This window comes from Henckelia pumila, chromosome 4, assembly GCF_033568475.1.
Source record: "Henckelia pumila isolate YLH828 chromosome 4, ASM3356847v2, whole genome shotgun sequence".
In the NCBI taxonomy this organism is placed as follows: Eukaryota; Viridiplantae; Streptophyta; class Magnoliopsida; order Lamiales; family Gesneriaceae; genus Henckelia; species Henckelia pumila.
This window is the reverse complement of record NC_133123.1, coordinates 9,386,246-9,402,429: the sequence shown is the minus strand read 5'-3', so window position 1 is coordinate 9,402,429 and position 16,184 is coordinate 9,386,246. Positions and strand designations below refer to the sequence as shown.

The following is a 16,184-nucleotide window of genomic DNA, read 5'->3' as shown; positions in this document are numbered from 1 at the left end:
GAACGGATGAACATAAAATATAACATTCAAATTTGGGACTACTGGAATATAAGTTGGGGAGCTAATTGGCGGATGTGATTATGATAAAATTAATTTCTAGAAAAGATAATACAGCAAAACAACATTTTTTATTTTGGAAAATAGCTGTTGGGTTCTATCCAGTGTTTTTTTTTTCTTATCATTTTTTTCTTTTTGGCAGAAGGGTCCCATACTGTGGATGTTGGTAGGACTACATGATCAATGAAAGATTTTATATGATTTGCATATATAGTGTTTTGACCATATAATTGGTCAATCTAATTCTCAGACATATTTTGGTTACGGATGAGATCATGATGGATGAATAATATAATGATCATGATAAATTAATATATTTTAAAAATAAACTAATGGCACGTAACACTAATTATTGAAAGAACTAATTTGAGCTAAGCATTGGATAAAGCAAATATGAATAATCAATTAATGTTTTATCTACCACATCAAGTAATACCTTAATAGATCGAATTTTGGTCTTATTATACCAAGTTTCGAACTTTTTCAATGTTATACTTATAATGTTTCTCTCCTCATAATATGATGAAATTTTAGTTTTTGGACACATGACGTTAATTTCTATTAAAATGTGAGGGATGATCTAATTGTACTAGGAATGACTTTTCAATTTTTTTGCTCATTTAACCTAATTTTGATCAGAAATTTTTGGCATAAATTTGAGAGAAAATAAGTTTTTTAGTCCAGTAGCTTTACCTCATTTGGTTTTTGGTCCATTAACTTTTTCGATTTGGGTTTTGGTACACTAACTTTGCATTTTCAGTGTTTTTGGTCCAACTGCATACGTGTCAGCTTCTGATTGGTCCACGTCATCATTTTGGACCAATCAGAAGTTGACACGTATGTAGTTGGACCAAAAAACACTGAAAATAAAAAGTTAATGTACCAAAACCCACATAGAAAAAGTTAATGGACCAAAACCAAAACATGAACAAGTTAATGGACCAAAAAACTTATTTTTCCTAAATTTGATGGCTAAAATCAATTTAATTTGAACCAATCTACTAATTAAACTTTGGTTGATGATATAAAACTGTAACTCAAACTCCCTACTCAATTAATAAAACTTGCTTAAATGTGAGCTTGCATGTGAGATGAATTTGAAATCCCTGAATTTCGATTATAATTACATTGTTTACGATACATAGAACTCTCAAAACCACACTTCAATACATATTACACATTAATGATGAATACTGTATAAATATATAAATGATGAATTTGATGCTTATAAATTAGTTCTCTAACCAACAAAAACAAGACAAAATATGTTAAAATAAATATAGCTAGTGTTAAAAATAAGTTGTTCTCGAAATAAATAACATCAATCAATAACAAAGCCCCGTCCCAGCTGCACACTGAACCAAATTCTTTAACAAGCAAGCTCTGGGTTGGATTGGCCCAGAAAATACATCTATCTTGGACATAGTCCTAACCCAATTTAGTTCATAATAAAGCCCCAACCCAGCATACTGAACCAATAATTAAGGGAAAATATAATTAATTTTTTCCATAAGTGCTATTGGATTTGGATGTAGGAATTAAAATGGAGGCCATATATTCTTAGAGTACGTACTATTCAAATCGCTTGTGTAACTGTTCAATGGTTCATATAACGTTCATATAGTGGTTGTGTGGTCGGGCTTGGGATGGAGACGAAATTAAATATTTTAAAATAATTAATTTCTATAAATGGCAAAACGTAGATAATTAGATCAACTCTTGAGTAGGGATGCAAACAAGTCAAGCTACTCGTGAGTAGCTCGAGAGCGGCTCGGTTAAAAATCAACTCGAACTCGGTTTGACCGAGCTCGAGCTCGAACTCGAGTGCTCGAATCTATAATCGAGCTCGAGCTCGAGTAGTATATGTGTGTGGTCGAGTAGCTCGACATATATATATATAATTATATAAATAAATATAATATAAAAATATATAAATATAATATATATAATATTATTGATATTAAAGCTCGAGTAGCTCGAAATATAAGTCTATTTTTTCGAGCTCGAGCTCGAGTAGCTCGAACTATAATCGAGCTCGAGTATGAATTCATTACTCGATCGAGCTCGAGCTCGATATCGAATAGACAAAATAGAATCGAGCTCGAACTTGAGTAATATGATACTCAAGCGCGAGCTCGAGTAGTATGACTCGACTCGACTGCACGTCTACTCTTGAGGCATATCTTTATGGTAACTCAAATTAATCGAAAAAGGTGGTGTATGCATGTATGATATTGAAGTAAGCAAAGAAATAATTTTCTACCTAATCAAAGTGCACAAAACTTCTCTATATATCATTATAATTATATGATGTAATATTTGATAAAATAATTTGAAAACTTATATTATAACCAAAGACCAATTTTTAAAGGTTGGATCATATATAGAATAATTTTATAATAATATATCTATAAAATAAAAAAATAATGAAATAGTACTAATCACAAAGTTCACCACGTATTAGTTTATTACTAGAGAGTATTTGGGCATATATATTAAAGTGTCCCACAATTATATAATATATTTCAAGAAAATGATGCTTAGAGGATTATACTAAATTCCAAGTTGTAATTAGGAATTTATGTCCAAAATTGGTCAATATTAGTGTGATTTTCAAAGTAATAATAACGTCGATGACTTGTAGTTCATCTGATACGAAAATTTCAAGTTTGAGACAAAATCTCAAATTCATGACCCAATTATATAACAATCCCCACACACAACTCAAAAAATATATTTAATAATAATAACAAAATAACAACAAGAAGAAGTAACTGCATATAAAGATGAAGTACGTAGGTAACGTAGCCAATAAGTTTTTATATACAATAAAATTAAATAAAAATTGATTACCTTAAAAGTTCTATTTCTTCTGAAATCTTATAGCTAGAAGATGCATCGAGTAACATCAAAAGCATTAAACAAATGCATCTCAATAAATAAATAAATAAATAAATAAACGAATGGTGCGTTTTCTCTTAGTAATTGTAATGTCTAATTATATTAAATTCAATTTCAGAGTTGACCATATATATCATTAAAAAAAAATACTTGGAACCAAGGTGGAAAAGGACATAATTATTACTTGATAGGTCTAAATCCGCCATGCATGTCCCTTGGATTATTCATTATTGAAGTTCAAAATTCAACACAAAGATTACACAAATTAAGCCAGCTGGTGATCAAGTTTGATCAATGGTGTATGAAATTGAACACGAAGCCTCGAAATAATTATTGGCTCATTTATTGTCATTTTTAAAAAATTTCAATGTAGATTAATTTTATGTGGTGATGAAGCTATGTACAATATTCTCTTATGGTAGGCCAACTAATTTGCATGATCAGTGTCGATCGAGGTTGTTAATGTTAATTAACAAGGGACCAAAAAAAAGTTAATATTAAGCAATGACTGATAGCTCTGTTGTTGGGAAGTTGGAGAACCTAAGATTAAATGTCTCCACACACACACACACACACACATATATATATATATATATTTATTATTTGGGGGAAATGAAAACCGTATGTTTTTTATATGTAAATTTTTTTGTGGATGCAAATAATTTGAAAGAGTACTCTCGGAGCTCAAGTTGCCAATTCTTTTCCATGAAAATGACGAGTTTTCTCTTGTGACAATATGGTACATGTAACATATTGGTCTACAATTTGTGAGAAGAAATATATAGCTAGGGAAGTTATGACTTATGACACCCATCCACTAGAAAATTTTATGTGAATTATTAGATTTACAGTAACTTTTGGCTTCAAGAAATAGTGTATATATACTGTATAGCGTTCAAAGTGGGAAATATCATTTGATATAATATAATATATGAAATGTTACTATATTATGGGCTATCGGTTATATTGATAAATGTTTTATGATTATTTTGTCTCACGCGAATCGTTTACTTGTAACTATTCAATACCACTACGAAAAATTGATCATTACATCACAATGTATTTGAGTCCGAATATCTTTACATTTGATACATGCATTAATTAATTGCTTGTGAAGTATGTGTTCGCGTATGTCTTATAGATCTACCCGTTGTTCATTGAAAATTGGAATATGATTTAAAATACTGATTTTGGAATCTATATATTGTTGGAAATTGTGAATAAAATAAATGAGAAATGATTAATAAATGGGAAAAGAGTTTGTCCCACACCGAAAGTTTTGTAAAGGGGCAAGACGCTAATTAATCAATGCAACACGCGCGCGGTCGGCCGGCTCGGCTCGGTGCGGTGTGGTTTTATGATCCTATTATTCTTTTTGTATAAGAAGTCAAGCTCGAGCGAGCATATTTGGCCGCTCGAGCGCGCATGTTCAAAAGCGAAGTGGCGAGGCAGAGCACCGTGCGCTCGAGCGAGCAAATTTCTCCGCTCGAGCGCGTGCCTAGCCAAAACTATAAGGCCAAGCAGAAAACTCCGCGCTCGAGCGAGCAGATTTGACCGCTCGAGCGTGCCGTCTATCTATTTCGAAAGGGTATAACCTTATTGGGTCTTTTTCGCTTTGAGTTGCATCTTTTGACACAAGGACATGTTCCTTGGACATCAGTTAATATAAAAGACTGCTCATGTATGCAGAAAGGATGACGTTACGATATAGAAAACCGATCTTCTGTTTCTGCCTTCCTCCACTCACAAACTAAAGTTGCTGCATTATTTTGTTCGCTGAAGTTCTAGATATTTGTCGTGCTGCATTATCTTAAACACGATTCGTTGTATCTTACGGACGTTTGTCGCTACTCGCTGAAGCACTGTTGCGGGCCAATTCGTCTTGCGGATAGAGAACATCTTTCGCCTCAATTATCCTATTGTTGCTGTGGTTTTGCTATTATTTCAGAATCCGAAATACAAATTGATAACAAATATTTTGTGGTAATTGCGTTGAGTATTGCTCAACAAATTGTTTATCAATGACCAAAGAATATGATCTTTCCACTTATGATCGTCTCGAATTAAATTATAATCAAATTGCTTTAGGTTGGTTATAATCGGTATTGATAATTATACAATTCGATTCGAATTCACCTCAGATAAAAAAAAATATCAAATCACTATTAAAAAAACATTCTTTTAGAAAAAGAAGTGAAAACGAAAATACAATCTACATATTTGAGGCAAAAAAAGTTCTTCATGAACATGTTTTCTTTATTTTTAAAATTCTAAGCATTAGGCTAATTATTTGTAAATAGAGATTATAAAATTTGCATGTATATACATTAAAACATATTAGTTCGCTAAGTTGATCTATGGTATACCGAAAGATCTTTTCCATCACAATAGCAAAATCCACCCCAAGATGACAAACCTTTTGTACGTCCATTCAAGAACTATACATGTGACACAGAGTAAATCTCTCGGCTAAACATATCACAATTCTATTTCATCGAAGACAATGTGGTGGACAATACGAAGCCTCTAGAGATTTTACTTGTACTACCTTAACAAATGCAGTGAATAGTCAGCGTCACATTGAATAGAGAGTATGGATGCGAGGGAATTATGAATAGGATATGGTCCACTATATTTAATGGGTCCCTATATGGACCAATTTTCTGGTCGTAGATCCTATCAGTTTCCTGCAGTAATAAACACAAGCCTGGACCGGATCGAGACAAGGAGAGAAAGAGACTCACCCGTTCCATCCGAAAATTATTCATTTTTAGATGCATCTTTAGGGTAGGGTATGAAGTACCCTAACGATAACATCTCATATTTAACCCATTTTTTTTATTAAAAAAATCATCGAATTCGGGAACTTGTAGTATATATTTAATTTCTTTCCTTCTTACATATAGCCAACTCGATTGATCTATCGATACGTACCCACTGCGTGCCAATTAAAACTACGATCAAGAAAAGGAAAACAACCGAAGATACAAACTTTGCTAAAAATAATTCCACCAACTAATTTATACTAAACTGATCATATTCTACTAACATTTTTGATGGCACGAGACCCCGATCGAATGGCTTTTTTGCTTGGTTTCTTTCCTCCACATTTTGTTGATATCTTGTGCTACTTTGATGGCATCTAACGTCGCGCCAGAGATACCTTTTCTTGCGAAGCCCACGGCGTAAAGCCCGGATTTCCCTTTCCATCCGTTCGGAAATCCGTCACGCGAAAATAATTCATTTTCCTGTGAAATACATCAAGAAAATTAAAATGGGTGAAGAATGTTAAGTAACTAAAAAAAACCTTAATTTGACTGACAGAAGTTGTTTTTCATGACTTGTTGATTTTTGCTGACGTTAACAGCACACAGTTTTTCAAAATAAACGTGCCCATTTATTTAATTCTCGTCTTGGAAATTAAAATCAATCATTCTTTGAATGGCAGGGTACTAACTAAAATCTCTGCAATTTCTGTTGCCAATAATTTAAAAGATTGTGTTTTTAGCAAATATATATATATATAAATACACACACAACCCGTATTGTGACAAGATTCGGAATATAGAATATTCTAGGGTGAAACTTTCTCTACTGTCACTATACATGAAAAACTAGATTTACAATACATACAGATACTTTGCATATATCAAACATACTTGTGACATATATATGATCAAGAAGATCGATCCTGACCGTACGTACCTTTAGCCATGACGGAACATTGCTAGTGTATCCCGTGGCGAAAACGACGGAGTCGATTTCGAGAACATCCCCGTTGACAAGCTCAACTCCTCCATGCAAAAACCTGTTGATTTGAGGAACAATTTTGATATCACCAGATTTAATTCTTGAAAGCGTGCCTGTATCCAGAACCGGTGTTTTTCCTTCACTGTTCTTGAGCTGCAAAGGACCCAAAGAAGGCCTGTTTAAGCCATACTTTTGTGTGTTCCCAAGAATCAGTGTTGCTGCTGACACCAGTATTTTATCCACTATCCAAAGTGGCATCCATTTTGATAATGCAACCGCCAACTCAAACGTTGATTTTCCCAAGATTTCCCTTGGCAACACATGCACCTATATTTTATTTTATACACATGATATACGTACATTAAAAAAAAAAGAAAAAAAAAGGGTCCTATTTATTTAAATAATGATTATAATTAAATTACTCACAGGACTGCGAACCACCATGGATGGGATGGCATGATGATGGCAAAGATCAAGGCAAATCTCCATCCCAGAATTGCCACATCCAACGACCAAAACACGCTTTCCTCTGTAAACTTGGCCGGTTTTGTAATCACAAGCGTGGGTGACATTCCCTTGGAAGTCCTGGAATCCTTGAATCTCCGGCACCACTTTCTCCGCATTCTCCCCAGAAGCCACCACAAGCCACCTGCATATGTACTCCCTTTTCGCCGTCGTCTTCAAACGCCACATGCCGCATGTTTCGTCGTACCTCGCCGACTGGACCGACTCGTTGAATCTGGGTTCGATCCGGAAGTGCTCGGCGTACGACTGGAGGTACCCGATGAACTGGTGTTTGGTGGGGTACTGCGGCAGCTTCTGCGGGAAAGGGACGAAGGGAAGCTCGCACAACTGCTTGGGGAGGTGGAGTTTCAGACGATCGTACGTCCTGTTCTGCCACAGCGAGGCAATGCAATTGTCCTTTTCAAGAATCACGAACGGGACTTCTTGTTTTCTGAGACAGGCACACACCGCTAAGCCCGAAGGCCCCGCTCCCACGATTACCGGCCCGTTTACGAGTATGCAACGGCCCGAAAAGTAGTCGTCCACTGCCACTCCATCGGGATTTCGAGCCATGTTTGAAATGATACCAAATTAGTTAGCTAGCTAGGAAGTAAGACGTTTGAGTGTGTGTATATATATGTTATGAATTAATGTGGATCGAATATGTTTGAATATTATATATTAATGGCTATGGATTCGAAGGGGACAGAAGAATTAAGGGTGAAAGTTGAGTTTGAAGGAATATATCATGTGGAGGGGGGATTACAGGTATGGAGATCGAGGTTTATATAAAAGGATTAATGTACGTGGTCTTAAAAGAAGCTTCGTAAATTATGATTTGGAGAAAATTAATCGTTTTCGGATTCATTTTTCACCAATTATTATTCACTTCCTCCCTTGTTTGAAGACTTTTTTTACCAGTTAACTCGTTTTCGCGAATTGGTCAAGCATCAACGATTTTAACTAACAAGGTTCATATATAGGTGATCATTTTGTGTATGTTTTCACATAGGTTAAGAAAATATTTTCCATATTTAATGAAGATTTTAATAAAATGAAATAATTGTACAAGTAGTTGATGATTAAAATGGTAAAAGTGTGGGAAATGTAACATTAAATATGGAAACTAGAGATTGTATAATTGAAAACGAAAAAAAATGAAATGTAGCTTAAATAAAGAATTGAAGCATTAGTTTACGAAATATGTTAACACAAGTAAATCGCATTAAGCAAATCTTTCATGACATACTAGTTCGTGAAAGTTGGTTAAAAGAATTGAATCCATGAACACTAGTCAAATGTCCACCCATCTCACTATAACTCGAGCACGCTAAGAGGGCGATTATATAAAGTTTTTGTTAAATATGTGTTTGCAGATAGATATATGTATGGTTGAGGGAAAACTTTGAAAAAAATATCACAAGGATATTTTAAAATAATCATATTATCACAAGGACCTTGCAAGGGATATTTCAAATTAATTGATAAATCAGTTGATCATTTTTTATTAATATTTTAAGCATTAGACCCCTAAGTGATAACTACATTTGTTTGGAAAACGTGGGAGTATAAAATTTTCTGTTTAATAAAAACCTAATGGAACAATTCAGGTTCTGCAAATTCATATCGATTATTATACAAACACTACTAGACAATATATATAGCTAGCGCTTGAGAGATTGCATTTGAAAAGTGTTTTTCAGCAATTTTTTAACAAAATTTATATTTTTCAAAAGCAATCCCAAATACTACCAGTGACGGATGAAAATCCACATGATTTATATAAACTTAACAATAACAAAACAAAATGAGCTTAAAAATAGCTAGTTTAAAAACACGATCTTGATTTATATGATGTTAGATTAAATTTTAATAAGGGTGATATACATATAAAGTGTATTTTTTTATTTGCCAAAGTTGTTATTATAATTCTTTAGGATTAATATATAATAATAAACAATTGAGAGTATATATTTTTAGCAAGACAACTTGATTATACCAAATTAAAATAATTTTTTCTAACCCATGCGTAATTAGAATATATCAATACATAAACCTTATCATATCCCGAGCATTTATGGGTCCAAGATTTTGGACCCTAAATCGGTCAATCCTATTACAAGTTTGACGTAGCTATATATTTATATTTTACGTGACTATCATTGCCATATCTTACATCTTTTCTCATCTAAAGTAAAATCTAAAATGATAAGAAACGACCTCTAAATTCTAATTAGACCATTTGACCGACTAAAATGGCGGGAATATTCACATTAATTAGGATGCCTACTGTTCAATCCAATCTGTAAATATTAATTCCATCCAGTAATTTAGGTGAATTTATTACTTTGGTTGTGTATCTTTCATTATATATATGTACTCTTTTATCAAAATGTACAATCTCGATTTCCGGATGCCATATTGTTTTTGTAATACAAAGGGAGAAATTATTTTTTTGCCATGTTATTTACACATTTTATTTTTGTTCATATATGTATTTTATCAATTGATGATATTAGTGTGTTAACTTACAGCCAATTACTTTTTCGGTATTAATCTTTATTCACTTAAGCGCTAACACAACAACATCAACAATGCTCAACGTCATGTAAGCAATTTTTGATGACACATCATCATTTTCAACACTCCAGTGAAATATAAAATGGAATATATGTATGCAACATAAAGTGGTGTGGGAAAACAACATTTATACCTACTTGAAAAACGATTGAAACGTGTGGTTTAAGCTATTGCATGATTTAAAATTTGAAGTTATAATACTACTATTAACTATAATTTTTGGTAAAACAAAAAATCATCGATATTCCTAAATTAGCATCAGTATCAATGTCACATGATGGATTTTCATGAATTGCAATTGATGTAATAATCGGGAGGATATTATTTATGCTATAGAAACGATTGTGAATGTGATACTGATATATTGTTATATGATTTGAAAGATTTAAGTTATATTGTTACTAATAATTTATGATATTTGGTAGAAAGATAAATACTCGATTCTAGAAGTGAAATGCAAATAACATCATTAATTAAAAATTCAAAATTATTTGGTTAGGGGGACTGGGGGAGCATAAAGGCCAAAAGTTCACACTAGTGAGATTCAGTAATTTAATTTTAAGTATATAAAAATATAATTAAATCTTACAACCTATGCAATCGAAAATTCGCGTACATAAAAAATTTATGTTATATCTAACTATAATTAATATTTTAATTGAAAAAAAACTAAATATGAAATATGATAATTACAAGTGATAAATAATAAATTTATTGAAATATGAAAATAGAATTTTGTGTCTGTCTATTAAAATGACCAAATTAATTATTCTAGGATATTGATACATTATTATGTAGTCAAAAATTTATGTTTGTGAGTTAATGAACAGTATAATTTGAAGTAGATAGGACCGTTGGAATAGGAAATAAATGTAACCAACAACAAGCAATATATATATACCTTATTTTCCTCTACATGCTTATATAAAAATAGTATTACAAAATATAAATGTGGATATTTTATTTTTTATTTGGGGAAAATCAAGAAAATGATGGGGATCATGGGAACACCAAGAGTTGACTGCTTGACCTAATGGTATGCCTACTTATAATCACGCAAGACTCCCTACGAAATACTACTATGATTAAAAATTACAAAATTGATCGTTTGACTATATATAGCTAAAAACCTAAAAGACATTATGAATCGAGATTTCATATTTGTCCATTCTAGTACTTTGATATATACTAAATCCAATAGTGGGTTCATAAAAATATATGAACGCAACACAATCAAATTAAAATTAAAATCGAACCTTTAAATGAAGTACAAGTATATATATGAAATCATTTTTTTTAAAATCTCCGAACACATGAAAACATACTATGGTTACTATTTTATTTTTCAAAAATTTATTTTACATGTTAAAAGATGATCATGATCATTATTATATAAATATAAATATAAAATCAATTCTCAGACATAAATATTGTGAGCGATTTGTTACATTGAAATAAAAAAATTTGTTCACTTTTGTATACAAACGTAACTATGTAAGCAATTAAGCATATAATATAATATACCTTATTTTCCAGTACATGTTTATTTTTTTAAAAAAAATAGTATTACTAAATGTAAATTTGGAAATTCCGGATATATTTCAAACATACCCTTTTTTTTTTTGCGGGAGATTAATTAAGAGGGGATTTATTACTGTGCTTAAATCAAGAAAATGGTGGGAACACCAAACGTTGACTGCTTGACCTCATGGTATGCCTACTAATTATGTAGGGCTCCCTACGAAATACTATTATTAACCATTACAAAATGGATCATTCAGACTGTATATAGGGGGCTAATTAAAACACATTATTATGAATCGAGATTTTCTATTTTTCACACTAGCACATGGTCATCGATTCTAAATTTAGGATCCAAAATTGATTTGAGTATGTGTGATTCATAAAATATATGTACGGAATTAGGCTCACATAATCAAATTCAAATTAAAATCGTACATTTAAATGTGTACTAGAATAATGTCTTTGTGCTAACATCACATCGCTCGAGTTGAATTTTTTATTTTCCGGAACCATTGCATAAAATTTGAAGAGGCCAATTTAAAATTCTTTATTATTTATTCACAAAATAATGTAACAAGAATTGCAGATGGACATATAAATTATTGGGAAGTCGATCCCAAGAAATTAAGAATAATAAAAGCAAAGTTTTTATATCGCAATCTATGAGTGGGCACGAGACAATGGTGCCAAGTGAGGCGTCCACGTGAAGTAGGTAATAGGGACTGCAAATTGCACCTGCCATCGTAGCCTGCTTCTCACAACTCACTATTTTGAACCATACTCACGCATGCATTTTTCAATTATATACACATATAGACACCAGTGTCCCGATACACGCGTTACGTTATTATACAATACATATATATATATATATACATTTATTTATTTTAAATATAACTGAGGATTTGGTAATATATTAATTAGTTTTCTCAACCGTGGTCACCGATTTAGTGAGTTGACATATTTTTTTTCTTGGTAAATTGGATTAACATGTAGTTTGAACTCTTTAATAATAATTTTTTTTTACGTTTTGAATTTTGGATTAATTTGTGTGTGATAGCCTTCGAGGGGTACTGCCCAATTTGGTGAAATATGTGAGAATTTTGGTTAATGTACTCAAGAGTTCGATCACTCCTTCTTACAAACATTTTTTCGGACGAATCTGTCGCGCATGGTTTGCTCAATGCGGTTTACATCTGGCTAGCGTGATTTGCGAAATATTGTTTTAACTTGTGAGTTTTTCTAATACGGTGCGAAAGATAGATACCTATGTGTTCCCACATCATCCAAAATTGGTTGCACCATCGAAGCCAATTTTTTTCTCTATGCTTCACCCACATAATATGTAGATAGTGTGTCAGTGTGTGTATATATAGATATTAAATGACATATAATAAATTACCCTATGATTGAAATTGAGACCACCTTGTAATAAAGGATGCATTACCGTGATATATATGTAATGGCGTCCCCCTACATTAAATGTTATGATAGAAATTAATTTGCATGGGCTGGAAATTTTGTGTGTATATATATATATATACACACACACACGATCGAGCTAGCTAGCTAGCTAAAAAAGGAATACATAAAAATTAAATAAACTCATTAATTTTGTACTATCTACCACCTACTTACAATTTTCACGTTGACATTGCTGAAGTTATAATTTTTGGTCCCAATTCTTTGACAGCCAAGTGCCAACCGTTTGTTCGTACGTACATATATAATTTCGTAGCAGCCTAGCTAGCTCATGTAATAAAATTATACAAATTTCGTTAGTTTATTATGGAGAATGATGTGGAAGCTTTTGGTTGCTTGATTTCTTACCAAACCATTTTGGATAACATGCAACATTTTTAAATTTTTATGAACTACATCGAACTCGCCAAATCAAGCTGACTAGGAAATTAAGGTACACAGTGGTAGGGGAAAAAATGTTTATATATATGAATAGTCTAAAATGGCAGAAAATTATTTTAAGATTCCTAAACAAACACAATATATATATATATATATATATATATATATATATATATATATATATATATATATCTTGCAATGAGTGATCACATCGATCGGTTAAATTTTTTTTTTTCAATGACTCGAATTTTATACGGAATAATTAGTGTCATGCAAGTTGTAACATTTCATCGATCCACGAGTCAAGCATAAACTTTTTATTCCAAAATTTTTTATTTTGTAACGTATCAGACTTATTAATTAGTCAGTTAAATTCAAATAGTGCCTTTAATAAGAGGGGGGAAAATGAAATGATAAATTTATAAGCATGGTACATGTGCATGAGGTTAGCTGGTAAATTAGTTGAATCTCTTCTTTTCATGCAAATATGGATTTTCTTCCAATGGATTTGGATCTGACTGAGAGTCTGAGAGTACAGCCAGCCATATATATATATATATATATATATATATATATATATATATTTACCTAATAATTATCATATAACACCGCTGTATTACCTAGAAGTGGGTTTTTGGTATATCGTATAAAAAATATCGGTATGAAAAACATTTATACTGGTATCGATACTGAAATTTTGAAATTTTTATGTAGAAAAAATTCATATTGATACATTATATATATCCAAAAAAAAATTCGTATACTGAAAAAATATATGTATATCGAAAAAATTTCGGTATAATATGCCGAAAACTCGGTATTCTGAGTTCGGTATGCCAGCCCTAGACTATAACCACCAAAATCCACAATATTGCCAGGATTTATGGGTATAGTGTATATTAATGCGACTTAATTGTGACATAAAATCATATAATAAATTTAGTTAAAATTTAAATATTCAAAACAAATGAAATTATACTTCTAACATGCGTACATACATATATAATATAATTTATTAATTATTCATCTCCCCCTCCTATTAAATTTTAGAACACGGAAACTTCTATGAGTTGTAGAGGGTAAATTTTATGTGACTGATCTTCGTTTTGATCCGACTTATAAAAAATAATTATTTCATACATAAAATATTATTTTCATTATAGATAGGAATCAGATCAATCCGTCTTAAACCTATTCAATTCAATATATGATTGACTAGCGCTCCATCTCACACTTGGAAAGCTGATTCATCTCGTATGTAATTACAAGCTTTATGCATTAAAAAAATATATTGAAGCTTTATATATTTGGCAGATTAGTTTCTTGCGCTCCCATGATGCACTTTAAGGTAATGCAAGGTTGTCCCGATCATAAATAAATACTTGGGACTGATTGATTAGTCACAAAATTGTTGTCAATTTTTATCATATTATCAGTCAATTCAAAGTTTAATCAATCAATTAATTTGTATTTTTTTAGATTTTAATCATTTTTCATCAAAGTGCTAACATTACATCGGACAAGTCAACAGTGACCGACACCACATCAAAAAATTTTAGTGACACGTCATCAATTTTCAACATCATATCATGATTTATATAGAAAAATGAAAATAAGCAAACCAATACTCTAAATTAATTGATAGCATATATATATAATTTTATATTTTAAAAAAACTATATGTGTGTGCGCGCGTATAGAGTTCACCAATCCAATCATGTACATATTTAAGTATACATATACGTGTGTGTATGGAATGAAAGAGTTGGTAAAATCCAAAAATTAGAAATCAAAATTTTATCATAAACAAATTAGTAACCTATCGATATAGTTGAGAAGGATCATTTCGATCCATAGATATCGTGTATATAAAATTAATATTTTTAAAATAAAAATAAATTTATCGAATCAAATATTCATCTTATAAAATGATTCATAAAACACTGTAAAAATTTTTGTGTAAATGAATAAAAACATGCGAAAATCGCATTATGCAGGGTACAATCAATCGAATTTCCATGCATGCGAGCAAATTTATTTTTTTAAAAAAAATGAGATTCTTCGCATATTATACTAATAAAAATGATTGGTATGGAACCGAATTTTGATTAGCATAGGGTCCCATGCAAGATTTCCTTGCAAATCCTTTAAAATATCTAATTTCCCACCATTTTGTTTTACCTAATTATTTGTTTATTTTTTATCAACAACTTCAATCAATTCAATCTTTTTAATGACCTTAATTAATTTATAGACACAGACATGCACACTCATCGCATCTAAACATGAAGCGATATTGTCATATTTTATATATAATTTTTTAGAATAAGTTTTACCATTTAAAATTCTAAATATTTAATATTAATTACTCATATATTTCGACAGTACTGCCACTGTTCATTCCAATATGGTATATATAAAAATGAAAAAAAATTCCAATATTTGATGATTTATTCAACTAATCAAATATAACGATTATTAATTTCACATGAATCAGAATCAGAGATCTAGCTAGCTACGATAATAAATTATTTAATTACGAAAAAAAAATCTCCATTCACATCATTGGGTAGGCCCATTGTTTTCTTGGAACCTTAGCATGATCCTTTCAGTCTAATATTAATTATCATCTATTGATCAGCTCCAACTTATTACTAATTTATTTGGCGATAATGACATAAATGGAAATAAAATTGGATGTTTGTTGTGGATTAAATAAATCATATTATTTATCAGAAAACTACAAGAGCCATTTCATCTCATATATTTGTTTTATTAGGGCGTGTATGGTTGCCTTATACAACTGAGGTGACGATGAACATTACTGATATATTTGATGTTACGTCAACACTCCGATGAAAATTATTTCAAATTGAAGAAAAGAACAAATAGTAGTGGACTGAGATCATAGACTGATCGATTACTAGAAGGATCAAATCACCCCAATTTCAATTCAAGCAGACATTAAATTTTTACTGATTTTTTCAATAACTTATGGGGCCAAT

The 16,184-nt window shown here is 31.3% G+C and overlaps 1 protein-coding gene across 1 annotated transcript; it reads right to left on the bottom strand.

Moving 5' to 3' along the window:
* Window positions 1-5,907: 5,907 nt before the first annotated feature.
* On the bottom strand, window positions 5,908-7,920 carry LOC140866166 (probable indole-3-pyruvate monooxygenase YUCCA7). Its single transcript, XM_073271074.1, has 3 exons — window positions 7,135-7,920; window positions 6,664-7,035; window positions 5,908-6,206 (listed from the first exon to the last, which is right to left on the bottom strand). Exons 1-3 carry the CDS (start codon window positions 7,783-7,785, stop codon window positions 6,003-6,005), a joined length of 1,227 nt encoding a protein of 408 aa, XP_073127175.1. The 5' UTR covers window positions 7,786-7,920; the 3' UTR covers window positions 5,908-6,002.
* Between the last annotated feature and the right edge of the window lie 8,264 nt (window positions 7,921-16,184).

Bases quoted from the DNA above. Each gene is read 5' to 3' on its own strand.
- LOC140866166 (XM_073271074.1), bottom strand. From the start codon at position 7,785: ATGGCTCGAAATCCCGATGGAGTGGCAGTGGACGACTACTTTTCGGGC. The intron at 7,036-7,134 runs GTGAGTAATTTA...AATAAAATATAG, and splicing joins CCATGGTGGTTCGCAGTCCT to GTGCATGTGTTGCCAAGGGA. The intron at 6,207-6,663 runs GTACGTACGGTC...TGTATTTCACAG, and splicing joins ATGTTCCGTCATGGCTAAAG to GAAAATGAATTATTTTCGCG.